The following is a 27,793-nucleotide window of genomic DNA, read 5'->3' on the forward strand; positions in this document are numbered from 1 at the left end:
TTCATATTTTTTACAAAAAAATTGTTTGCGATGTTAAAATAGAATAATGTATTGATTCTTAGTAGAAAAATTTTTTAAATAATATAATATTTAAAAAATTATATAAAAATATACGTAATCAATATTTTAGTTTTAGTACAATAGTGTGCGCGTGTGTGTGTGCGATAAATTGTTTGCCGAAAGAGGTTGGCATTGTATACATGATTAAAATAATAACAAGTAAGAGAAGCTTACGTCGCAAAACATCGACAGTGTCATAGGAAACATTTTCCCAGCTGTAATATGCAGAGGTTTGTTGGTTCGTATCATTATCAGGATCAGACTTTTCGCTTGTTTCGGCTCCAATGTGTACCATTCGTAATCATACGCTGCGTGATATATTTTTTCGCACTTTTCATAAATAATACACGTGATCACATACTTATCACGTCTACTCATTATCATCTGTTTTTTTTTTGCATTTTTTCTTACTGTTATATTGACTTGTTTACTTACTTGTGCTACCAGAATCTCGCCTACTACGCAATACAGACACATATGGCCGCCAACGTTTAACACTACAGATATTAGGTATATCAAACGCATCATTGACATTTCTCTTCCTTCCGTGAATACCTAGGATAAGCAGTATTATCACAAATAATGGCACGAAATATGTCATTATAGTGACCAGAAATTTAATTATTTATTATACCGCTTTTGTCATTAAACATTAATATAATATTCATTATTTCGAGCTTATAATTTTATATTTATATATATATATATAATAAAATAATTAATATAAAAATATTTCACAAGCATTAGGGTATTACTAAAAATAAAAAAATGAAGAAACGTAGAATATATTATCTTATTTTTACTTCGATTAAAATAAAATTGTTAAAAATCTCTTTTTCTGCGATTTTGCGTTTTGCAACTTGTATGGAATTTCGAGAATACAAATTCGCTTTTTTTGTGTCCAAATTCATTATACTATCTAAGAAAGACAGGCTAGGGTTTTCTTTTTTGCGATTTACCGCAACGATTAAAAATCCATATAGGCAGAATAAAATGTCGAAATAAAGCAGCAATCCGAGTAGCAGTATATTGAATGTATTCTCAACAATGTCAAAATATCTGAAAAAAGAATATAGTTATATAGAGCGACTCCTCAAATCTAGAAACATCCAAAATTGCATAAAAAAACATATAAGGAGATGAACACATTAAATTTCATAACTTCCGCTGCTACCAAAATTCAACACGAAACTTGATTAGCCGTATATGATCCTCGATGATGAAAGTAAGACCACTGCAAAAGGTTTTATGTCTTATGTTGATCAATCGTTCTTTCAAATTTTCTATTTGGCCACACAAGTGGAATACCAATAATCCGAGCAGATTATCTACGCCAGTGTAACATGTAGCTGCCATTATGAGTAGTAAAGCTTGCGCCACAAATGTGAGCTCATAATACGGACTCTGATCTGTGTCATAGAAATAATATGTTTGTAGCGGCAGGATCTTGACCGGATCGGTGATGTTCGTTACGTATCTTAGCGATGTTCCGAAACAAGGTAGAAAGATGAGCAAACATAATGCGACTATCATGAAAAAATATGCAAAGGTGAGGATGACGCGCGCATTCTGTGCGTATTTTATCATCACGTGCTGCTCTTTCTCGCTTTTGACTTTCATCCAATCGTCGGCGATCATCTTTAACGCCACTGTAAGATCTTTAACGAAATTGCGAATTATATTCTAGTTTTAAAAACTTCATAAAAAGTCTCTCTAAAATAAACATCAATGGTATTGTTTACTAGAAATTTCTTGTATTATATTCTTTTCACGTTTTGTTGCAGCGTAATTAAAAATATAGCAGCAATATCGGCGAGAAATATTTTTGATACGAAGAACTTTCTCGCCGATATTCTCCAATTTTGGAACTATTCCGCGTCACATAAATTCAGTCAATTGAATTCACGTATCAAGCTAATTGATATCGCGCATAAAAATTGTTTTAGGACTTTAGGATATTGATTGCGTTAATTAAATCTCTGAATAATTATTACCAGTTTTCCTCCATCGTATGATCACTAGCTTTATTATTGTCATCACTAACGGCAAAGTGAATTGGAGATTGTCTATCATCGCGATCATGTCACCCCACGTTCTCACAAGCGAATGTATCGCGGGAATCAAACCGATGAAAACAAATAGGAGAAATGAAAATATCGTTCGCAAATCCGATAAAAATCTATCGCAGACATTTTCGTAAACTTGTGGCCATAAGCCGAGCATGTTCAGCGCAAAGCGATTCAGCTTGATTGACCATTCGAAATCTATATAGATAAGTTCATTTAATTTCTTATTATACATGCAAATCACAGTGAATTTGTAAATAAGGCAAATATATAATATCAGAAAAGTATATTTTATACATATGTGTTAATTGTTTTTAATTGTTTCGTGAGGTTTATTGAATAAAATGATAATAATTTTTAACAATTTTATAATTATTTTTGATTCTATTGCATTAATGAAATATTCGCATTTCTGAGAATATAGTTCTTATCTAATCTTATATATACATATCAGGTCTACCGGAAAGTTCTGTCCGTTTTTGGAATAAAACAAAATACAAATTTTTATTACCGTCAATAAACTTTATTAAATAATGTAATTGCCATTATTATTAATGATTTCTTGCCAGCGTGAGGGCAATTTGTATATCCCATTTTCGAAAAATGTTTTATCTTTTGATGCGAACCAGTGCTTGTTTGATATCTTGTTCCTTTTTGAATTTTTTGCCCCTCAAAAAGTTTTGTAAGGACAAAAACAAGTGATAGTCGGTGGGTGCTAAGTCCGGGGAATATGGTGGATGCGACAGAATTTCCCAGCCTAGTTCTGCACTTTTTTGACGAGTCCCCAAAGCAGCATGTGGCCTGGCATTATCATGATGCAGTATGATGTTCTTCCTATTGTACATCGCCGGCCTCTTTTCTTGGACTGCTGTATTTAAATTATCCAGTTGCTGACAATACTTCTCCGAATAATGGCAATTACATTATTTAATAAAGTTTATTGACGGTAATAAAAATTTGTATTTTGTTTTATTCCAAAAACGGACAGAACCTTCCGGTAGACCTGATAATTTGAGAATTTTCATTAAAATTTTTTTGCATAATATGTCGTAAAAACATCTAAATGTTTCTTTGATATTCTTTTCGGACAAACAATAACAAAAAAAAAAAAAATTTCTGTTTTAATAATTAATAATAAAATAATTATGTGAATGTATATATATTTCACTAATTTCAATACACGCAGGCATGTATTATAGCTCGCGATTTGTCACTGATATTATTATTGCAAGGACCTGCATATCTTTTAGCCTTGATAGTATCCATATTCAGACACGTGAAACTAATGACGTTTTACCTTTCCGTTCGAAAGATGTATTCCATAGACTTCGGGGAGTGGTAACTGCTCTGCATAAAAGTTTGTAAACTTCATAGGTTGTTCTACAAGATGTAAAAAATTCGTAAATGTCGCATGCATTGTAATTGTCAGGTGCTGGATTCTCATAGCAAAGCGAGAAAAGGGAGTCTGAACGAATAGCAATGTATGACACGTGACAGGGCCGCATGTGAGTGAAAATTATTTACAATTATGTTGTGTTTCGAATTAAATAATATTTTTAATTACTGGTTTAAATTTATCAACATAATGAATACAATTGATTTATTGTTACAACAAACATATTATCTTGTAAGATATGTAAATTTAATTATATTAATTAATGAAATAAGATGTTTTAGTTATAGAAAAATATTTGGAGGATTCTTAATTATATAATACTTGTTTGAATTTCCAAAGTAAGTGTGATTTTTAGGGTTTTCAAAATATTAGCGATATTATTTTGAATATAATTTCTTGGGAGTTCTGTCGATTATTTTTCATCTATAAAAATTAATGTCCGTCCCTGTTCTTCGTGTATTTCAAGTTTACAAAGTTTTGAATTGTACCTCACAGATGTAATATAGCAGTCGTAATAAAAAAGTTTTTTGTTAGGGTGGCAGCTTTAAAATTTTAATGATATTCTTTCTCCATACCCTCTACCATACCCCTTCTATTCGAATTATAATGAAGCATGCGCGTTTTACATATGCTATACCTTGCAATGCAGTGTCTTGGAGATTCTTCGGCTTTTCATGCGTGTGATATAGACGATACATTTGTAGTAAAACGTATTATAGCAACATATTATCAGTGACAAGTATTTTTTACATTGTGTTGCGTTAGGATATATGTATGTAGCTAAAGTTTCGTAAATGACGTTTTCTTGTATTAAGATGAAAGTGATTAACACTATACACAAATATCATTATAACAAAATAATAATTTTTATTTTTGGGAGTGCTGCTACGCTCGTGGCATGAAGAGTGTTAAAGAAGATAATATTACAATTCTATTCAAATTTTTTTGATGCAATAAAAGTAAGCGAAAACATTGTACATTTTTGAACCAGTCAAAGGATGGGCTTAAATTTTAAATCGTCGGTGAATCTTGATATACGAAGAGAATTTTTAATTTCGGAAATCAGCAGGGTTACCGTTTAACTCGTTCTGTTATTTGCTATTGGTATAAGCAATGAATTGATGTTAAAGACAGAGGTGCCTTTTTTACTTGTTGGTTAATAGCGGTCGAGCAATCGATAGGTTCGATTGCCAGTGACACATATAAGTATAATACAACATTCTTCATCGCCGTTAGACATAAATATAGCGCGTATTACCGACAACATATAACTGCCATTTTATTTATTTTGCCTGATAAAAAATAAATTTGTAAACAAACATGTTCAAAAAAGATATTATTATTAATTCAATATTTTAATTTATATGAAAACAAAGAAATGACGAAACGTATTTGTTTTTACTTAGTATTTAGAAATTAATGATAAAAACTGAACGTTAAGTTTTGGTATCAAAAGTGCGACTACGTAAATAAAAGGCGATGCAAAAGTACTAAAGAAAGGGCAATAATTATATTATATAATCTATATTGATTACTTAAAATGAATTAATGAGCTATATAAGAATTATTTTAATGAAATATTGTGTGAAATAAGTGATATTTTATGTTAAATTATTATTATTAACGCTGACAGCAATAGGGACAATATTTGCTGGTTTGTCCGTCAGACTGTCGTCAGTGTTCGGGCCAAAAAACGTCACAAGTATGCATAACTGACCCTCACCTACAGATTATTTTAACTTTTTTTCGGGCACAGCGAGACTGGCACTGGGTCTGGCAGTGATCTGGTCATAGTCAAAGGGACTGGCAATTATTGGGTGTCAGTTATACGGACAAAATGTTTTTTTAAATGACAGTCATAGGGACATCGCAGATTTCTGATTTTTATTTATTATTAATTTGAGTATTTATATTTAATGCACAATAATTTTTTTTATAATAATAGAGTTATTAAGTAATATTATGATTCAAAGTGAGGCATTTTTTAGCTTCATCAACACTCAAAACGGTTAAATGAAGTTAGGGTATTATAAGCTTAAGGTGACAGTAATTGCGACATCTACCCTATGTGGCAATGAATTTGTTAATTTTTAGCTTAATTTTTTTGCATTCATATATATATATATGCTATACCTGCTAATATTGAGCAGCGGTTCGCCAAATCATTACAAAACATTTTATTTTAAAAGAAAATATTTGAAATAACTATCTTTGGTAATATATCTTCTAATATTCTATTATTATATTATATGTATAATATTATACGTTTTATAAAATTTTATTTATATGGTTCTTTAAACAATATTGCAATGAGATGCTTACAGTATAGCTATAGTAGCGCTGCTATTCTTTTCAAATGCATATCTACATATATTTATTTGAAAAATTATTTTATGTTTTGCATAAAAAAATTGCGAGCAATGTTATAATAGAATATCGTACTGATTCGTAGTAGGAAAATGTCTTAAACGATATAATATTAGAAACTTTATTATTAAAATATACATAATTTATATATTTTAGTAGAACGGTGTGTGTATTTATGTTAGAAGTATTAGAATTATGATAGAAGTTGCTTATCAAGCGAGATTGGGTGTCGTTATTGTATAAATTATTAAAATATTATTAGATAAAAGACGCTTACGTTGCAAAACATCGACAGTGTCATAGGAAATATTTTCCCAGCTGTAATATACAGAGGCTTGTTAGCCCGTATCATTATCAGGATCAGGCTTCTCGCCTGTTCCGGCTTCAATGTGTACCATTCGTAATCATATGCTGCGTGATATACTCCTTCGCACTTTTTATAAATAATAATTCGTAGATAATATACGTGGTCATCCATCGCATCTATTCATTATTATTTATCTTTTGTCTCACTTTTTTCTACTGTCATAATGACTTGGTTACTTACTTGTGCTACCAGAATCTCGCCTACTACGCAATATAGGCACATGTGGCCGCAAATGTTTAATGCTACAGATATTAAGTATATGAAACGCATCATTGACATTTCCCTTCCTTCCGTGAGTATCTAAGATAAACAGTATTATCGCAAATAATAGCATGAAATGGCATTATTTTGACCAAAAATTTAATTTTTTATTGCACCGCTTGTTTCATTAAATTATTAATATAATATTAATGTATTATTTCGAGCTCATAATTTCATATTTATATAGAATAAAACAGTTTATATAAAAATATTCCACAAGCATTAGGGCATTATCAAAAATAAAAAAATTAGGAAACGTTGAATATATAATTTCATTTTTAATGCGACTAAAATAAAATAGTTAAAAATCGTTTTTTCTGCGGTTCTGCATTTTGCAACTTCTACGGAATTTCGAAAATACAAGACCGCACTTTTTTGTGTCTTAATTCATTATTCTATCTGAGAAGGACAGGTTAGGGTTTTTTTTGCGACTTACCATGACGATCAAAAATCCGTATAGACAGAATAAAGTGCCGAAATAAAGCAGCAATCCGAGTAACAGTAGAGTGAATGTATTCTCAACAATGTCGAAATATCTGAAAGAAGAATGTAATTAGAGAGATTTTTCGAATCTAGGAATATCTGAAATTGCATAAAAAATATATAAGGAGATGAACATATTAAATTCTATAACTTCCGTTGCTACCAAAATTCAACACGAAACTTGATTAGCCGTATGTGATCCTCGACGATTTCGACGATAAAAGTGAAACCGCTGGAAAAATTTTTATATTGCCTCATGTTGATCAATCGTTCTTTCAAATTTTCCATTTGGCCGCACAAGTGGAATACCAGTAATCCGAGCAGATTATCCACGCCGGTGTAACATGTAGCTGCCATTATAAGTAGCAAAGCTTGCGCCGTGAACGTGAGCTCATAATACGGACTCTGATCTTTGTCATAGAAGTAATACGTTTGTAGCGGCAGGATCTTGGCCGGATCGGTGATGTTCGTAATGTATCTCAGCGATGTTCCGAAGCAAGGTAGAAAGGTGAGAAAACTGAATCCTACGATCATGAGAACGTATCCAAAGATGAGGATGATTCGCGCGTTCTGTGCGCATTTTATCATCACGCGCTGCTCTTTGTTGCTCTTGGCTTTCAACCAATCATTGGCGATCATGTTCAACGCCAGTATAAGATCTTTAACGAAATTGCAAATTATATATTATAGTTTTAAAAATTTTATACAAAATCTTTTTAAAATCAACATCAATGATATCGTTTGTGCTAGAAGTTGCTCGTAATTTTACTTTTTTTATATTTTGTTACTTATACCTCGTAATTAAAAATATAGTAGCAATCGGCAATAAATATTTAATGATATGAGCAACGCTCTCGCCGATATGTTCTGTTTTTAAAATTATTTTGCGTCATGTCACGTCAATCGAAATGACGTATTGAGCTAATTGATGTCGCCTATAAGAATTGTTTTCGCATGGCGCCGATTGTCTTTATTATATCTCTGAACAGTCATTACCATTTTTTTTCCATCGTATGATTACCAGTTTCATTATTGTCGTCAATAGCGGCAAAGTGAATTGAAGATTGTCGATTATTGCAAACATGTCACCCCATGTTCTCACAAGCGAATGTATCGCGGGAATCATACCAACGAAAACAAATAGGAAGAATGAAAATATCGTACGTAAATCCGATAAAAATTTATCGCAGGCATTTTCATAAACTCTTGGCCATAAGCCGACGATGTTCAACGCAAAGCAGTTCAGCTTAATTGCCCATTCGAAATCTATATAGATAAGTATTTAATTTATTATTATTATTCGTGCAAATCACGGTAAATTTGTAAATAAGGCAAATATATAATATTAGAAAAATATGTTTTGTACATATGTGTTAATTGTTTTTAATTTCGTGAAGTTTATTGTATAAAATCTTAATCATTTTTAACAGTTTTGTAATTATTTTTTATTCTATTATATTAACGAAATATACGTTTCTAAGAAAATAGTTTTTATCTGATCTTATATACAATACATATAATCTGAAAACATTTATTTCAATTTTTTTCTGATAATACATCGTAAAAACATTTGAATGTTTCTTCTATATCCGTTTTAAACAATTACAGAAAAAATTGAAATTTCTGTTTTAATAATTAAAAATTAAAATAATAATTATGTGAATATATATATATATGTATACATATTTCAATAATTTCAACACATGCAAGTATGTATTATAGCTCGTGGTTTGTTATTGATATTATTATTCAAAGGACCTGCGTATCTTTTGGCCATGATATTGTCCATATTGAGACATACATGAAACTGACGTTTCCTCTTCGCACGAAAAATGTATTCCATAAACTCCCGGGAATTGTAATAACTGTTTTGCATCAAAGGTATAAACTTTACAGACCGTTCTATAAAGGTGTAGAAATTGTAAATGTTGCATGCATCGTAATTGTCAGGTACACATTTTCATAGCAAAGTGAAAGAAGGAAAGCTGAAACGGAAAGCAACGTACGACATATAACAGGGCCGCGTATATGAATGTTGTTTACAATTATGTTACAATTATATTGCGTTTTGAGTTGAATCATTTATTAAATATTACAGTTTAAATTCATCAACACAATAAATACAGTTGATTTATTATTTAACGAATATATTATCTTGTAATATATATAAACTAATTATATTAATTAATGAAGAAAGATATTTTAATTATAGACAATATCCGAGCATTCTTAACTATAATATTTCTTTGAGTTTTTAAAGTAATTTTTAGGTTCTTCAAAATATTAGCGATATTATTTTAAATGTAATTATTTGAGAATTCTCCCCATTCTTTTTCGTCTATTGAAATTAATATACGTCCCTGTTCTTTGCGTATTTCAAGTTTGCAAAGTTTTGAATTGTACCTCGCACATGTAATACAGCTGTCGTAATAAAAAAGTTTTTCGTTAGGGTGGCAGCTTTAAAATTTTAATGATATTCTCTCTCCATATCCTCTACTATACCCCTTTTATTCGAACTATAACGAAGCATGCGCGTTTTACATATGCCATACCTTCCAATTCAGTGTCTTGGAGATCCTTCGACTTTTCACACGTGTAGTATAAACGATACATTTGTAATAATGTGTTATAGCATCGTATATCAATGACAAGTATTTTACATTGTGTTGCGCAGGTATATATATAACTAGTATATATTTAGCTAAAATTTCGTAAATGACGTTTTCTGATATTAAGATGAAAATGATTAACACTATACACAAATATCGTTATAACAAAGATAATAATCTTTATTGTTAGGAGTGCTGTTACGCTCATGGGATGAAGAGTGTTGAAGAGGATAATATTACAGTTCTATGATATTTTTGATACAATGACGATAAGTGAAAATATTGTACATTTCTGGACGAATCAAATGAAGGGTTAAACTTATCAGTGAATCTTGATACACGGTAAGAATTTTTAATCTTGAAAATTAGCGAAGTCACCGTTTAACTTGTTCTGTTATTTGCTATTGGTACAAATAAAGAATTCACGTGAAAAATAGATGTCTTCTTTACTTTTTGATCAATAGCAATTGAGCAATCGATATTTTCGATCGCCACTGACACATATAAGCTTAATATAACGTTCATCACTGTCGTTAAACACAGATATGTATGGCGCGTATGACCGACAACATATGTGGCAATTAATTTGTTGATTATTAGTTTAATTTGCTTTATATATGATATACTTGCTAATATTGTATAACGAGCAGTAGTTTGCGAAATCTCTACACAAAGATTTAATTTTTGGAGAAAATATTTTAAATGACGAGTTTTCGCGATACGAATAACATTATATATATATTTTGATTTTTTTATATAATCTATATATATATAATCTATATTTTAATACAATGATGTGCGCGAGTGTGTGTGCGATAAATTATCTGCCAAAAGAGATTGGCAGTCATCATTGTATACATGATTAAAATAATAACAGATAAGAGAGGCTTACGTTGCAAAACATCGACAGTGTCATAGGAAACATTTTTCCAGCTGTAATATACAGGGGCTTGTTGGCCCGTATCATTATCAGGATCAGAGTCTTCGCCTTTTCCGGCTCTAATGTGTACCATTTGTAATCATATGCTGCGTAATATACTTTTTCGCACTTTTCATAAATAATAATTCATAAATAATACAAGTGATCACACACTTATCGCGTCTATTCAATAATATTGCAATTTTTTTTTAATACAATGGAGATAAGTGAAAACATTATATATTTCTGGACGAGCCAAATGAAGGACTAAAGTTATCGGTGAATCTTGATATACGGTTTTAATTTCAAAAATTGGCGGGGTTACCGTTGAACTTGTTCTGTTATTTGCTGTTGATACAAACAAAGAATTCACGTGAAAAACAGTCGCCTTTATTACTTCTTGATCAATAGCGGTTGAGTAATCGATAAGTTCGATCGGCAATGACACATATAAGCAAATACAACGGTTATTACTGCCATTAAATACAAATATATCCCGCATCACCGACAACATATATGTTGCAATAAATTTGTTAATTGTTTGTTTAATTTGTATTTATATATGCTATACTTGCTAATATTGTATTATGAGAAGCGGTTTACAAAATCTTTATATAACGTTTTAATTTTAGGAGAAAATGTTTTAAATGACGAGTTTTTGCAATAAAAATAATATTATATATATATTTTAATTTTTTGAAGTAATCTTATAAAATATACATATTTTTACATTTCTTTTGTTTGTAATCCGTTAAATATATTATAATATGATACTTTCGTCTCGCAAACTTTGAAATTAGTTTTATGAACCTTGGCTGGCAAGTAGAACTGATACATAGCCGTTTTATTAACTGAAATTTACAAAATAATATATTTATTTTATAATGTATGATGTGTGTCTTGATACATTGTAAAAATATACAAATAAATAGTTGTAATTAATATTTTTTCTAATTTATGGCAAAAATTTTTGATCGTAAGTGATTCGTGAAATCAATTGCATAAGAAAAAAAAAAAGTAATTTACAGAAAGATTTTGAGTTATTATAAATATTTTGCTATAATTTTTAGTAAATAACTATTAAACGAGAAAGTAGATGCAAACAAGTTTTGCACAAATGTTTATATATATTAAAGTTTTGTCATTACATGTGAAAATTTGTATTTTGCTGACAATGTTTTTTCCTCAAATTTGTCAACAAGTGCTGCAATACGCGATTTTCCATAAGAATCAATACAAATCTTAAACTTAAATAATTTTTAAACTTTTAAGAAGATTATGCTCAGATTTTACACAAATATTTAGGGGAAATAGTAGAACAATCTTGCGCGAAATTTTCATGCTTTTGACAATGTCTTCTCGTAGTTTTATCAAACAGAGATTATATATTTAAATCTATCTGGTAAAATATCTTGTTTTCTACAAAAGAATTGTTTGCAATGTTAGAATAGAATAATGCATTGATTCTTAGTAGAAAAATTTCTTAAATAACATAATAATAGATAATATTAGAAAAATTATATAAAAATATACGTATATATATATAATCTATATTTTAATACAATGATGTGCGCGAGTGTGTGTGCGATAAATTATCTGCCAAAAGAGATTGGCAGTCATCATTGTATACATGATTAAAATAATAACAGATAAGAGAGGCTTACGTTGCAAAACATCGACAGTGTCATAGGAAACATTTTTCCAGCTGTAATATACAGGGGCTTGTTGGCCCGTATCATTATCAGGATCAGAGTCTTCGCCTTTTCCGGCTCTAATGTGTACCATTTGTAATCATATGCTGCGTAATATACTTTTTCGCACTTTTCATAAATAATAATTCATAAATAATACAAGTGATCACACACTTATCGCGTCTATTCATTATTATTTGTTTTTTTTTTTAGTAAATAACTATTAAACGAGTAAGTGAATGTAAATTAAGTTTTGCACAAATGTTTATTAAAGTTTTGTCAATACATGTGAAAATTTGTATTTCGCTGACAATGTTTTTTCCTCAAATTTATCAATAAATGCTGCACATCATACGGGATTTTCCATAAGAATCAATACAAACTTTAAACAAATGATTTCCAAATTTTTAAGAGAATTTTGCTGAGATACTCAGAAGAAATAGTAAAACAGTTTACGCGAAATTTTTATGATTTTGACAACGTTTTGACATATGACACATACATCTTTTTAATGAAGTAATATTAATACTAAATTAAGGAAAAATCTGGAGTATAGTGATAAATCTTTTTAATATCTTTTGTAATACATTAAATATACAAAAAGTTTAATAAAAAAACAAATTAATAATTTTTATGTAGAGATGTCATTTCGCATTTTTTTCAAATGCAGATTATATATTTAAATTTATCTGGTAAACTATTTCATATTTTTTACAAAAAAATTGTTTGCGATGTTAAAATAGAATAATGTATTGATTCTTAGTAGAAAAATTTTTTAAATAATATAATATTTAAAAAATTATATAAAAATATACGTAATCAATATTTTAGTTTTAGTACAATAGTGTGCGCGTGTGTGTGTGCGATAAATTGTTTGCCGAAAGAGGTTGGCATTGTATACATGATTAAAATAATAACAAGTAAGAGAAGCTTACGTCGCAAAACATCGACAGTGTCATAGGAAACATTTTCCCAGCTGTAATATACAGGGGCTTGTTGGCCCGTATCATTATCAGTATCAGATTTTTCGCCTGTTTCGGCTCCAACGTGTACCATTCGTAATCATATGCTGCGTGATATACTCTTTCGCACTTTTTATCAATAATAATTCATAAATAATACAAGTAATCATACACTTATCGCGTTTGCTCATCACTACTCATCGCTACTATCATTTGCTTTTTTTTTAATACATTTTTTCTTATTGTCATATTGACTTGGTTACTTACTTGTGCTACCAGAATCTCGCCTACTACGCAATATAGGCACATATGGCTGCAAACGTTTAACACTATAGATATTAGGTATATCAAACGCATCATTGACATTTCCTTTCCTTCCGTGAGTACCTAAGATAAGCAATTAATTTTTTATTATCACAAATAATAGCACGGAATGTGGCATTATTTTAACCAGAAATTTAACTTATTGCATCGCTTTTTTTATTAAATATTAATATAATATTGATGTATTATATCGAGCTCATAATTTCACATTTATATATAATAAAATAGTTAATATAAAAATATTTCACAAATATTAGGGCATTATTAAAAATAAAAAAATGAAAAAACGTTGAATATATTATTTTATTTAAAATGTGACTAAAATAAAATTGTTAAAATCACTCTTTTTCTGCGATTCTGGGTTTTACGGAGACTTTTGCGAAATTTTGTGAATACAAATTCGCACTTTTTGTGTCCTAATTCATTATTCTATCTGAGAAGGACAGGCTAGGATTTTCTTTCTTGCGATTTACCGTGACGATCAAAAATCCGTATAGACAGAATAAAATGCCGAAATAAAGCAGCAGTCCGAGTAGCAGTAGATTGAATGTACTCTCAATAATGTCGAAATATCTGAAAGGAGAATGTAGTTAGAGCGATTTTTCGAATCTAGGAATATCTGAAATTGCGTAAAAAATTTGTAAGGAGATGAACACATTAAATTCCATAACTTCCGCTGTTACCAAAATTCAACACGAAACTTGATTAGCCGTATGTGATCCTCGACGATGAAAGTGAGACCGTTGTAAAAATTTTTATATTGCTTCATGTTGATCAACCGTTCTTTCAAAATTTCCATCTGACCGCACAAGTGGAATACCAGTAATCCGAGCAGATTATCCACGCTGGTATAAGATACAGCTGACATTAAGAGTAATAGAGCTTGCGCAGCGAATGTGAATTCATAATACGGAGTCTGATCTTTATTATAGAAGTAATACGTTTGTAGTGGCAGGATTTTGGTCGGATCGGTGATGTTCGTTAAATATCTCAGCGATGTTCCGAAGCAAGGATTACTAAAAATACAAAAATTAAAAAACGTTGAATATATAATTTTATTTTTAATGCGACTAAAATAAAATTGTTAAAAATCGTTCTTTCTGCGATTCTGCGTTTTACAACTTTTACGAAGTTTCGAGAATACAAATTCGCACTTTTTTGTGTCCTGATTCATTATTCTATCTGAGAAAGACAGGCTAGGGTTTTTTTTGCAACTTACCATGACGATCAGAAATCCGTATAGACAGAATAAAATGCCGAAATAAAGCAGCAGTCCGAGTAGCAGTAGAGTGAATGTACTCTCAACAATGTTGAAATATCTGAAAGAAGAATGTAGTTAGAGCGATTTCTCGAATCTAGGAACATCTGAAATTGCATAAAAAATATGTAAGGAGATGAACACATTAAACTCCATAACTTCCGCTGCTACCAAAATTCAACACGAAACTTGATTAGCCGTATGTGATCCTCGACGATGAAAGTGAGATCGACACAAAAGTTTTTATATTGCTTCATGTTGATCAATCGTTCTTTCAAATTTTCCAGTTGGCCACACAAGTGGAATACTAGTAAGCCGAGTAGATTATTTACGCCGGTATAAGATGCAGATGCGACTATGAGTAGCAGAGCTTGCACAATAAATGTGAGTTCATAATACGGAGTCTGATCTTTATTATAGAAGTAATACGTTTGTAGTGGCAGGATTTTTTGCGGATCGGTGATGTTCGTCATGTATCTTAGCGACGTTCCGAAGCAAGGTAGAAAGATGTAGAAACTTATTCCTACGATCATGAGAACGTATCCAAAGATAATGATAGTTCGTGCATTCTGTGCGCATTTTATCATCACGCGCTGCTCTTTCTCGCTTTTGGTTTTTAGCCAATCGTCGGCGATCATTTTTAACGCCACTATAAGATCTTTAATAAAAATTACGAATTATATTCTAAAATTACGAATTATATTCTAAAATTTAAAAGCTCCATAAAAAATCTCTCTAAAATAAACATCAAAGGTATCGTTTGCTATAAATTAGTTGTATTATATTTTTTTTACTTTTTGCTGCAGCGTAATCAAAAATGTAACAGCAATATCGGCGAGAAATATTTTTGATATGAGTATCTCGCCGATATGCTCCAGTTTTGGAACTATTCGGCGTCATATAACTTCAATTAATTCACGTATCAAGCTAATTGATATTGCGCATAATTAGATTTCTAAACAATCATTACCAGTTTTCTTCCATCGTATGATTACCAGCTTTATTATCACTATCACTAACGGCAAAGTGAATTGCAGATTGTCGATTTTCGCGATCATGTCACCCCAGGTTCTCATCAGCGAATGTATCGAAGGAATTAAACCGAAGAAAACGATCAGGAGGAAGGAGAATGTCGTGCGGAAATCCGATAAAAATCTGTCATAAACATTTTCGTAATTTCTTGGCCATAAGCCGGCGATGTTCAGTGTAAAGCGATTCAGCTTAATTGCCCATTCGAGATCTATATAGATAAGTTCATTAATATTTTATTCTACTCGTGAATCACAATAAATTTGTATATAAGGCAAATATATAATATCAGAAAAGTATATTTTATACATATGTTGTACATATTTTATACATATACATATGTGTTAATTGTTTTTAATTGTTTCGTGTAGTGTATTGAGTAAAATAATATTCATGTTTAACAATTTTGTAATTATTATTGATTTTATTCTATTAACGAAATATTTGCATGTCTAAGAAAATGATTTTTACTGATCTCATATACACATATAATCTGAAAGTTATTATTTAACTTTCTTTTTAATAACTTGTCGTGAAAATTTGAATATTTCTATTATATTTATTTTAATCAAACAATTATAGAGAAAATATTAAAATTTTTGTTTTAATATTTAAAAATATAAATAAATTATGAATATGTAAATGTATATATATATTTCAATAATATCAGTACACGCAGGCATATATTATAGTTCGCGATTTGTCACTGATATTATTATTGCAAGGACCTGCGTATCTTTTAGCCTTGATGGTATCCATACTGACAATAAGACACACGTGAAGCTAATGACGTTTACCTTTCCGTAGGAAAGATGTATTCCATAGACTTCGGGAAGTGGTAACTGTTTTGCATAAAAGTTTATAAACTTTATAGGTCTCGTTATACAATATGTAAAAAAATCGTAAATATTGCACGCGTCGTAATTGTCAAGTGCTACATTCTCATAGCAAAGCGAAAAAAGGGAGACTGATAGCTACGAGACAGGGCCGCAAACGAGTGAACATTGTTTACAATTATGTTGTGTTTTGAATTAAATAATATTTTTAATTACTGGTTTAAATTTATCAATATAATGAATACAAATGATTTATTATTACAACAAATATATTATCTTGTAATATATATAAATTTAATTATATTAATTAATGAAATAAGATGTTTTAATTATAGACAAATATTTCGAGATCTCTTAACTACATAATACTTGTTTGAGTTTCCAAAGTAATTGCGATTTTTAGGTTGATTAACACTATACACAAATATCGTTATAACAAAGATAATAATCTTTATTGTTAGGAGTGCTATTACGCTCGTTGGATGAAGAGTATTGAAAATGATACTATTGCAATTCTATAATTTTTTTGATACAATAAAGGTAAGCGAAAACATTATACATTTCTGGATCAGCCAAAGGAAGGGCTAAAATCATTGGTTAATCTTTATACCTATACGAAGAGAATTTCAAAAATTAGCGGGGTTACCATTTAAATCGTTCTGTTATTCGCTATTGCTATAAATAAACAATGAATTGATGTGAAAGACAGATGTTTTTCTTACTTGTTAGTCAATAGCGGTCGAGCTATCGATAAGTTCGATCGCCAGTGACACATGAATGTCCTAATGGCCGGACACGTCCCAGTTTCAGACCACATCGATAAAAAATATTTACTATTTATTTGAACAATTATGAATGAAAATAATTATTATTCTAAAAAAATTCTATCATTTGACGATTAACTGAGAAAAAAAATAAATCTGATTTAAAATTTTGTATTAAAAAAGATTGATTAAATATGCATGTGTCTATGGTTTGACAAAATGATGGCCGATCGTTAACAAATTCGTTAAGCGTAAGCATCTAGTTAATAGTATGAGAATATTTAATTATATTTATGAATAAATAATTGAATATCTAATTTCAAAGATTAGTTAGAAACTCGCTTTGACGAAATTCATCATAAAAATCATAATTAGAACGATATTTATTATATGCGTCCGGAGACTGGTACATTAAAAGTTTAAAAGTACCAGTGTTCCCAATCGTCGGACGCAAATAATAATAAGAGAAGATAATAAGAAAAAAAGAGAACAAAAAAGGCTGTAAAAAAATTAAAGAAATTGAAGAAAAAAATTAACAGATTTTTTTGTAGGAAGACAAATCCAAAAAAATACCCGGTTTTACCCTACTTTCCCCTATATGCTAATATTATGAGTAGTGATTTGCCAAATCGCTACAAAACATTTTTATTTAAAAGAAAATATTTTAAATGACAAGTTTTTGCAATAAGTATAATATTATATATATATAATATATATTTTGATTTTTTGCTATAATTTTATATATATTTAATATACATATTTCTACATTACATCTACGTTATTTTTTATATTCAGTGGAATATATTATAATATGATGCCTCTTCTTCTGTAAATTTTGAAATTAGTTTTAAGAACCTTGGCTGGCGAGTAGAACTGATACATAGCCGGCTGAAGTTTTTACTAACTGAAATTTACAAAATAATATATTTATTTTATAACATATAAAGCATGTGTTTCAACATTGTAAAAAAATATACACAGTAAATTTTTATTTATATATTTTAGTTAGAATATTTTTTTATTGTATAATGTTTAGGAAAAGTGCGACGATCTTGAATAATATATGAAAATTGTCTTGATTAATCAAATTAAATAATTTGATATAAAGAAATTTGTTAATATATCTTCTAATATTCTATTATTTTATTATATGTACTATATTTTACGTTTTATGAAATTTTATTTATATGGTTCTTTAAACAGAGTATTGCAATGAGAAGCTATAGCAGTGCAATTTTTTTCAAGTGCAGATTATGTACATATATTTATCTGGAGAACTATTTTATGTTTTGCATAAAAAACTTGCGAGCGATGTTATAATTTATAATAGAATAATTTATTGATTTGTAGTAGGAAAATATCGTAGATGACATAGTATTAGAAACTTTATATAAAAATATGTATAATTTATATATTTTAGTAGAACGATTTGTGTGTTTATGTATGTGCGCGCGTGTGAGAAGTTACTTGTTAGCCGAGAGAGATTGGCTGTCGTTATTCTATAAATTATTAAAGTATTAACAGATAAAAGACGCTTACGTTGCAAAACATCGAGAGTGTCATAGGAAACATTTTCCCAGCTGTAATATACAGTGGTTTGTTAGCCCGTATCATTATCAGGATCAGACTTTTTGCCTGTTCCGGCTTCAATGTGTACCATTCGTAATTATATGCTGCGTGATATATTTCTTCGCACTTTTTATAAATAATAATTCATAGATAATATAAATGATTACACACTTATCGCGTCTACTCATCACTATTCATCGTCTACTATAATTTGTTTTTTTTCTTTATACATTTTTTCTTACTGCTATATTAACTTGATTACTTACTTGTGCTACCAGAATCTCGCCTACTACGCAATATAGACACATATGGCCGCCAACGTTTAACACTACAGATATTAGATATATCAAACGAATCATTGACATTTCTCTTCCTTCCGTGAGTACCTAGGATAAGCAGTATTATCGCAAATAATGGCACGAAATATGTCATTATAATGACCAGAAATTTAATTATTTATTATACCGCTTTTGTCATTAAACATTAATATAATATTCATTATTTCGAGCTTATAATTTTATATTTATATATATATATATAATAAAATAATTAATATAAAAATATTTCACAAGCATTAGGATATTACTAAAAATAAAAAAATGAAAAAACGTTGAATATACTATCTTATTTTTATTGCGACTAAAACAAAGTTGTTAAGAATTGTTCTTTTTGCGATTCTGCGTTTTGCAACTTCTACGGAGTTTCGAGAATATAAATCCTCGTTTTTTGTGTTCTAATTCATTATTATATCTGAGAAAGACAGGCTAGGGTTTTCTTTCTTGCGGCTTACCGCAACGATCAAAAATCCGTGTAGACAAAATAGAATGGCGAAATAAAGCAGCAATCCGAGTAGCAATAGAGTGAATGTACTCTCAACAATGTCAAAATATCTGAAAGAAAAATGTAGTTATATAGAGCGATCCCTCCAATCTAGAAACATTTGAAATAGTATGAAAAATATACAAGGAGATGAACACATTAAATTTCATAACTTTCGCTGCTATCAAAATTCAACACGAAACTTGATTAGCCGTATGTGGTCCTCAACGATGAAAGTGAGACCGCCGCAAAAGGTTTTATATTGCCTCATGTTGATCAATCGTTCTTTCAAATTTTCCATCTGGCCGCACAGATGAAATACCAATAATCCGAGTAGATTATCCACACCGGTATAAGATACACCTGCCATTAACATTAGCAAAACTTGCGCCGTGAACGTGAGCTCGTAATACGGACTCTGATCTTTATTATAGAAGTAATACGTTTGTAGCGGCAGGATCTTGGCCGGATCGGTGATGTTCGTTATGTATCTCAGCGATGTTCCGAAGCAAGGTAGAACGATGAGTAAACTGAATCCTACGACCATGAGGACGCATGCAAAGATGAGGATGTTTCGTGCGTTCTGTGCGTATTTTATCATCACGCGCTGCTCTTCCTCGCTCTTGACTTTCATCCAATCGTCGGCGATCATCTTTAAAGCCACTGTAAGATCTTTAACGAAATAGCTAATTATATTATAGTTTTAAAAACTTCATAAAAAACCTATCTAAAATAAACATCAATGCTATTGTTTGCTAGAAATTGTTCATATTATATTTTTTTGGTGCAGCGTAATTAAAAATATTGGCGAGAAATATTCAATGATGTGAGTAACGTTCTTGCCGATATAATTTAGTTTTTGAACTATTCCGTGCCACATGAAGTTAATTGAATTCACGTATCGAGTTAGTCGATGTCGCATATAAGAATTGTTTTTGGAAAAATTTAGTGCATTAATAAATTAAAAAAAAAATTATTACGGGTTTTTTTCCATCGTATGATCACCAGTTTTATTATCGATATCGTTATCGGCAAAATGAATTGCAGATTGTCGATTTTCGCGATCATGTCACTCCAGATTCTCACCAGCGAATGTATCGAAGGAATTATACCAACGAAAACGATTAGAAAGAAGGAGAATGTCGTGCGTAAATCCGATGAAAATCTGTCGCAAGCATTTTCGTAAACTTTTGGCCATAAACCGATGATGTTCAGCGTAAAGCGATTCAGCTTAATTGCCCATTCGAAATCTATCATGGCAAACAACAAAATATTCTTTAAGAAACATTTGTTTAGAAATATATTTTGTTTTATGGAACATGAATCGATTCGAAACAAAATGTGCAAGCAAATTTGATTATCAGAGTATATATAATTGATATTAATTTAAATTGCAGCCTTTACAATCCCGTTTTTATATACCAAATGTAATAATCACACCTGCGTGTTTTGTCGATTTGAAATGCATGCTCGAAAGTGTGAAATTGTGTCGGGACTAACATTTTATTCCTTCCGCGTATGAAGGATATAGACTCATATAGATGCTTTAACTGTTGCGCATCACTTTGATCAACAGTTCGCATAAAATATGGAAGTGTCTTATAATGTGTAGATAACCGTAAATATCGCGTACAATTGTCGTAATTGTTAGATGTAACTCTCTCAGAGAGACTATAGAAAGGGTAAACGACCAACGATAGGGCCGCAGTTATAAATGTCGTCTATATTTATATTGTTTTACAAAATCTCTGAATAAAATAATTTCATCAAAAGATGTTGGTCACAGTAATGATAAAGCCATCAACATTGCGCGACACTAATTAATTTATTGTTGTGAAAAAGATCGAGTCGATCGATAATAAAAGGAAAGAGTTATTCCAACGATACTTTATGATTATTTTATAATGATCACTTTTCTCTCTAAGATCCTTAAAAAATGCGATTATGATCAAAATTGATTACAACGATTCATAATTTGATCTTGAAAAAGGAGTTGCAACTTTTTTTCTTAAGGATCGGAATACGAGGCGCGTCCCTGATCTTTATACATTCGAAGTTTACGAAGTTGTGTTCCATAGGCAAAAAAATTCTCTCTCACCCTCCGAGGACAGTCTAGAATTTTTCATATATACACATACACACACACACATATACACATATACACATACCGTATCCCTTCTAACCGACGATATAACGTTGGAGCATGCGTATTCTGCGGGGGTGTAGCTTCGACCCTTGACACGATCGATATGCGCGGCAGTGTTTGGCGCGCGTCGACGATGAGAACATCGTCTCGTCGAGAGAATAGGACCATCATCTCTCTGGAGTCACACTGTAGCTATCCTATCGCGGATTTCTCCGTGACAGTTGGCGTTGCGTTCATTAAGTGACTTCCAACTTCGCTCTGGAGTCGTATATTATATTACGTGTTAAAAGTGACATAAGGGGTGAGATTTAAATAGCTGAATAGTGATGAGAGCAGTTGCCTGAAAATCTAAAGACTCGGGTGCGATTTCCGATTCAGCCACTCGCATCTCGCATATTTTTTCTAGTCCACAAATATTGTTTTCTAGCAATTATTTGTTGGGCTAAAGAGATGTGTAAATATATTAGTGCCTTTACCACGAATAGACGATTGTAATAAGTGTGTCTATAGGCTTGTGAAATCTTTTACTACATACACACCTCTGTTTATTACTTGGATTAGCAGTGAGTGCGACGTGCCGTCTTGTTGTTTACATCTCTCACGTTATGTCAGGTAAGTCTACTACTGTGTTTGCACGTGTCTCTCCAAACAATGTGACACTTCTTCGAATAATGAGCAAAACAGTGAGATCGTTGGAAATCGTTCTATCAGTCATCTGATCGCATTGAATCAAGATCAGTTTTAATGTCGTTTTGTACGCGAAAGTGACATATATTCGTAATTTAAATTATTTACAAATTTACGTGAAATATTCTCTCTTTTGAATGTTCGTTAAACTATTATGTAAATATTCGAGAAAGAGCCTCTAAATTAAAATATTTGCTGTGCGTGATTTTTATTGAGTGTTAAGGATATGGCAATACATGAAGAGAGTTGGTATTATTGAAGTGACATCTTCTCATTGATCCAAGGGAGGAAACTAAAAACGTTGGTGTATACGTCTGGGTAATTTCGGGCACAAGGTATTCCGCGGGAGACCACACCAACGATCGTTCTGTCACTGTCGCGAACAACTCCGCTACCGCTGTCACCCTGTAACAAAATAAGCAAAGATCACTCTCTCTTCATTCCTTGTTATACGTAAAGTTAAAACGAAATTGATAATACAGTACAATAAAAAATAACTTTTTTTTTAACACAAGAAAGAGAATAATTTTTTCATGTTGTTTCCGACTTCTAAAATGCTTCATCACGTCATAGTTTTGAGAAATTTGCGATTAAAAATGCAAAAAGAACTATTTTAATGTATTTTATCATATTATAACTAGGGTTTCTCTTGATGTGTTAAGTTTTGTTATAAATAAAATTTTCAATTCTTAAAAAAAATTGTTGTGAGAAATGTTTACAATTAATAAGATTCAATATTTATGGTTATTTATATATATATAAAAATTCTGTTTTGGGATGCAAAATAGAAAGTATTATCCTGACAGGACGAGAATAATAGTTTAAGACGAATGATGTCCTGAAATTAACCGCGTATACAGAGTGATCCGTAATTCGTGGTACAACCGACAAAAGACTGATTCTTCATAAAAAAATAACCGAAATGGCAGAATAAAATTTTAAAATTTCATTTGTTTAATTTAAAAATTTTTTTGTAGAGAATTTTCGAAAGGAGATATCATGTCTCATTTTAATTTACATATCCTATATTAAAGTGAGCACTGGACACTGTAAACAGAAGAATAAATAGTGGTCTGTATCGAGATTCTCAACGGCGTCTTACTCAAGTGCACACGTATTCAACTAATATTTAAAGTCGATTTTATAAAAAACGATGCTTCATATAAAAAAATTTTATTCTGCAATTTCGACTTATTTTTTCATGAAGAATCAGCCTCTTGCCGGTTGTACCACGAATTACAGACTACCCTGTATAAGCACAATCACAAATATATCCCACAAGCAAAAAATACTAAATTTCTAAAAATAAAGACAAATGATAAAATCGTATATATAAATATCGAACATTTCTATATTATAATATATTTACGTACGTTGCAAGCTCCAGTTCCTCTGGCGATGAGAGTACAGAATTCGTTGTTGTTAATGCGCATCTGCTTATGATAATTTTGACACTCATCCGGCAGCATGCTTTTCGCATTCAATTTCTGCAAATCATTGTGTACGGGTCGCATAAAACCTGCAGAACCCCACGCCACGAGTGTAACATCTTCATTCCTTTTTAAGTTTGACGTTGGGAGGGCGATTGGCTTTTGCTTGTCATTCACGACAATGGGCTTGGATAGCTGAAAATATTTTTTATACAAATAAACCGGAATATCGATCGTTATTTCGTCACTATGTAGCATTGTGTTTATAGCAAAATCACAGAACATATGCATCGAGAATGTAACAACGCAAATAAAGCGGATGCAGCAAGATGTATCTCACTCAAAATCGTACCTCAAGCAAACCGATGTCGGAGCTGATATCTCCACTCCGAGCATTCATATTGAAGTTTTCGTGGTACCACATTCTCGACACCTTGTTAATCTGTCCGCCCGAACTGAGCAGAGTTGTGCCACTGACAACGGTTAAGTCTCGTCTTAGTTTGGCGTCATTGACCAAAGGTTCTACGCAATGCGCGGCTGTGAGGACAAGACGTGTGCTAATTAGATTACCGCCGCACATATGATTGCCCTTGGTCCTGATGGAGACAATATAAGGATAATTTTCGATGTTGGTGGGTATTCCGTTTACCAGTCTTTCCGGTTCATCCGCATAGACTCCTACGGCACAAAACATCATTTCACAAATATGTATAAGATGCACAAAGTAATTTTTAAATATTAATAATTGTATCGAAAAAATCTTAAAACGCGACGACAATTTGCAATCAAAATTGTAAAAGAATCTTATTACTGTTTAATTAGCATTTTTTAGTAATATATCATTGTTACGCTCAGAAATCCAAGAAAAAAAAAATCACATTTTAAATTTATCTAATCCCATACCTGTTTCCAGACACATATAGGAAAGAATTAAATTTTAAAGACAATTTCTATATATTTATTTCTATATATTTCTACATATTTATTATTAATATTTCTATATTTTCCATATATTTCTATATATTTCTATATAAAAATAAAAAAATACACACTGAGGTGACCCAAATTAATTATTTAGAGATTGTTTGAAGCTATTTAGTTTTCGATATTTGACTTACCAATGATCGTTAAGGCGATCAGGATGCACACTAACTGCCTCATCATGCTTAGATGTTAATTTTGATACTGCGCCTGGCAAACTTTGCACAATAACGACCAATATTACCTGCAGTACATTTTATATACACGTCAAAATATGTGCACAGCTGCATGAACAGCATTAATTATACCGTTTGATCTTATTTTGTGCGTTAATAATGCAATTATCTTGCGGAGATCGCGATCGTGTTAATAATGAAATTATCGCGAATCATTGCAATTATTTAAGGTTGTATTAAAGAAGATGTCAATATGAACCTCTATTTGCTTTTATATTTATCCAATGTATTTTTTGGAGCAATATTATATCGTTGAGCAACATGTGATAAATTCTCATGGATTAATTCAACTTTTACACAATATAAATAAGGTAATAACAAATAAATTGCTTGTCGTCTGTCATATAGTATAGAATATCATTAATTAAATCTCAGATATATATATGTATTATGTATGAAAGAACCAAAAGCGTTAATTTTAATTACTAGAAACTAGAATAAAAGAGAAATTTTAAAAATTTTCTATTTAGGATTTATATAAAAAAGTTGTTTATCTTTTGCAACACAATATATGCACTAAATCAATTTCATTAAATAATGGCAAATTTGAAAGGATAATTATATTTTTTTATTATATTTTTGTAATATATATGTATTTGTTATAACTCGACAATAATAAATAATATAACAAAATTATAGAATGCATATTGATAGATTGATAAAGATGCACATACAACAATGTTATAAGTAAAAGTTCATTATCACAAATGTATAAATTATTAAATATAATTATTAAATATTAAATGTGAATTACACGAACATACTATTCTCGTTACGTGTCCCATTGTTTTAAAATCAGATGTTGGATTCTTTTAGATTTTCATTTCTATTTGGATATATTATCAAGATCGATATACACCCAAAAGTCTGGAAATCTTTTCTTATTGCAATATCTTTTTATATCGAATTCGAATTCGCATAAATTTGCATTAGTTTGCTTAGTTACAAAATGTTGTTATTGTCATAAGGATCAGCTTTCCTGTGGTAAAGTACAACGATATGTTGGTACGAATCATTATGATCAGTAGCTTTCTAGCTTTCTTTGACCTTAATACCATCTGTACTCGCATGCGACTTCGTAAACTCCTTTATACTTGACAAATAGAGCAGTCATGCGAAATAAAATTGCATGATAAATGGATTAAGATATTTAACGGGCGAGATAATATTAATTAGCAACACAATTCTGCCGTAATGGTAATAAGCCAACAACGAACCATATTGTATTTATTTGCGCGACCAAAATTTCTCCTGAACAATAGAAGCATTTATGTGTATTAACAGATGCTGTTATATTGATAATTAAACGTGTCATAGAGAGAGTCGCATCGCGACCTTAAATTTAATATTTAAATGGATGAATGAATATTAATATATAAATAATTAATAAATTATATTCTGAATGAGAAGACTATGTTGATCGCTTCATAATTATGAGTTTAAGATCTTGAAAAATATATCTTCTCAAAGTTAATTACATTAATTATCTCATTTATGTTATATTATAATTATTATTATACTATTTTTATATAATCATGTTAGGAAAGAACACGTACAGTATCGAATAAGATACTGTAAAAAACGAAGAGTATACCAAAATAAGAGAGCACCCCAAGTATTATCAGAGTACATATATTATCACAAATACTTATTGATTTACAACCGAAAGTCGTAAAAGAGAATGATATTAATGAGTATTTTAATTATTTAATTATATTATTTTTATAAAAATTCAAAAGAGAGGGATCTTATATTTATTATATTGAATTTATCAATACGCTCACGTGTCTCTGTGCACAATATGACAGCCCTTCAAATAACAAATAAAATTAAACGAGATCGCATTGAATCCGAGTCGATTTCAATAATGTCGTTTTGTACACAGAAATGATATATATTCATAATATATTTAGTTGAAAATTTACGTGAAACATTCTCCTTTAAACTTTATTGAACTGTACGTAAACATTTGACGAGAAAACTCTAATTAGTATATTTGCTGAATAATTTTTATTAAGTATTAAGGATATGACAATACATGGAGAGAATTTGTATTATTAGGATGACATCTTCTGATTGATCCAAGGGACGAATTTCGCAACGTTAGTGTATACATCTGGGTAACCTTGAGCACATGGTCTTCCACCGGAGACCAGACCAATAATCGTTCCGTCACTGTTGCGGATAACTCCGCTACCGCTATCACCCTATAACAAAATAAGCAAATATTACTTTGTTTCTTGTTATATGTAATCAGAATTGATAATACAATTTAATAAAAGAATAACTGTTTTGTCGAAAGAAAAAAGAAAAAGAATAATCTTTTTGTATGTACTTTATGATATTATGGCCACGATATTTGATGTATTGAATAAATTTTGTTGCAATTAAAGTTAAATATTAGGGGACTTTCTTTGAAATGAAATTTGCTCTGTTAGTTATGGTTAACAAAATATTTATGGTTAGAGAATCTTTTGCAAAAAAGTTGTGAATATTAAATCATTGAGACCTGAATTAAAAAATAAATTATATA

At 30.5% G+C, this 27,793-nt stretch overlaps 5 protein-coding genes across 5 annotated transcripts in view; all 5 read right to left on the minus strand.

The window, feature by feature from the left end:
* Positions 1 to 893: 893 nt before the first annotated feature.
* Positions 894 to 1,838, minus strand: LOC115241111. The gene has a single exon (XM_029816672.1). The coding sequence runs from the start codon at positions 1,696 to 1,698 to the stop codon at positions 1,231 to 1,233; it is 468 nt and encodes a 155-aa protein (XP_029672532.1). The 5' UTR covers positions 1,699 to 1,838; the 3' UTR covers positions 894 to 1,230.
* A 4,286-nt stretch (positions 1,839 to 6,124) lies between these two features.
* Positions 6,125 to 10,622, minus strand: LOC115241118 (odorant receptor Or2-like). Its single transcript, XM_029816678.1, has 6 exons — positions 10,502 to 10,622; positions 7,997 to 8,266; positions 7,182 to 7,659; positions 6,954 to 7,053; positions 6,437 to 6,556; positions 6,125 to 6,322 (listed from the first exon to the last, which is right to left on the minus strand). Exons 1-6 carry the CDS (start codon positions 10,620 to 10,622, stop codon positions 6,137 to 6,139), a joined length of 1,275 nt encoding a protein of 424 aa, XP_029672538.1. The 3' UTR covers positions 6,125 to 6,136.
* A 1,050-nt stretch (positions 10,623 to 11,672) lies between these two features.
* Positions 11,673 to 16,010, minus strand: LOC115241119 (odorant receptor 30a-like; the record flags this gene model as incomplete). Its single annotated transcript, XM_029816679.1, has 6 exons — positions 11,673 to 11,732; positions 12,193 to 12,348; positions 13,449 to 13,568; positions 13,979 to 14,078; positions 14,953 to 15,421; positions 15,734 to 16,010. Coding segments are annotated over 6 exons (1,182 nt in total), but the record flags the coding sequence as incomplete, so codon positions are not given.
* A 2,218-nt stretch (positions 16,011 to 18,228) lies between these two features.
* Positions 18,229 to 21,037, minus strand: LOC115241120 (odorant receptor 49b-like). The gene is made up of 6 exons (XM_029816681.1): positions 20,761 to 21,037; positions 19,984 to 20,452; positions 19,752 to 19,851; positions 19,228 to 19,347; positions 18,932 to 19,087; positions 18,229 to 18,296 (listed from the first exon to the last, which is right to left on the minus strand). The coding sequence occupies exons 1-6, from the start codon at positions 21,035 to 21,037 to the stop codon at positions 18,240 to 18,242; spliced, it is 1,179 nt and encodes a 392-aa protein (XP_029672541.1). The 3' UTR covers positions 18,229 to 18,239.
* An 860-nt stretch (positions 21,038 to 21,897) lies between these two features.
* LOC115241121 (ovochymase-2-like) overlaps positions 21,898 to 27,793 on the minus strand; it is a 7,607-nt gene continuing 1,711 nt past the window's right edge. The window contains exons 4-8 of the mRNA XM_029816682.1: positions 27,328 to 27,467; positions 25,162 to 25,208; positions 24,396 to 24,721; positions 23,987 to 24,238; positions 21,898 to 23,018 (exon numbers count right to left, since the gene is read on the minus strand). Of these exons, the coding sequence (XP_029672542.1) occupies positions 22,866 to 23,018; positions 23,987 to 24,238; positions 24,396 to 24,721; positions 25,162 to 25,208; positions 27,328 to 27,467 (918 nt within the window). The 3' untranslated portion in view covers positions 21,898 to 22,865. The remainder of the gene's footprint in view (positions 23,019 to 23,986; positions 24,239 to 24,395; positions 24,722 to 25,161; positions 25,209 to 27,327; positions 27,468 to 27,793) is intronic.

This window comes from Formica exsecta, unplaced genomic scaffold, assembly GCF_003651465.1.
Source record: "Formica exsecta isolate Colony F162 unplaced genomic scaffold, ASM365146v1 scaffold47, whole genome shotgun sequence".
NCBI classification, from domain to species: Eukaryota; Metazoa; Arthropoda; class Insecta; order Hymenoptera; family Formicidae; genus Formica; species Formica exsecta.

Bases quoted from the DNA above. Each gene is read 5' to 3' on its own strand.
- LOC115241111 (XM_029816672.1), bottom strand. From the start codon at position 1,698: ATGATCGCCGACGATTGGATGAAAGTCAAAAGCGAGAAAGAGCAGCAC.
- LOC115241118 (XM_029816678.1), bottom strand. From the start codon at position 10,622: ATGGTACACATTAGAGCCGGAAAAGGCGAAGACTCTGATCCTGATAAT. The intron at 7,054-7,181 runs GTTTCGTGTTGA...TTCTTCTTTCAG, and splicing joins GATCACATACGGCTAATCAA to ATATTTCGACATTGTTGAGA. The intron at 6,323-6,436 runs GTAAGTAACCAA...ATTTATAAAAAG, and splicing joins GCGAGATTCTGGTAGCACAA to TGCGAAGGAGTATATCACGC.
- LOC115241120 (XM_029816681.1), bottom strand. From the start codon at position 21,037: ATGATAGATTTCGAATGGGCAATTAAGCTGAATCGCTTTACGCTGAAC. The intron at 19,088-19,227 runs GTAAGTAATCAA...ATTTATAAAAAG, and splicing joins GCGAGATTCTGGTAGCACAA to TGCGAAGAAATATATCACGC. The intron at 18,297-18,931 runs GTAAGCGTCTTT...TGTAAATTTCAG, and splicing joins CACTCTCGATGTTTTGCAAC to TTAGTAAAAACTTCAGCCGG.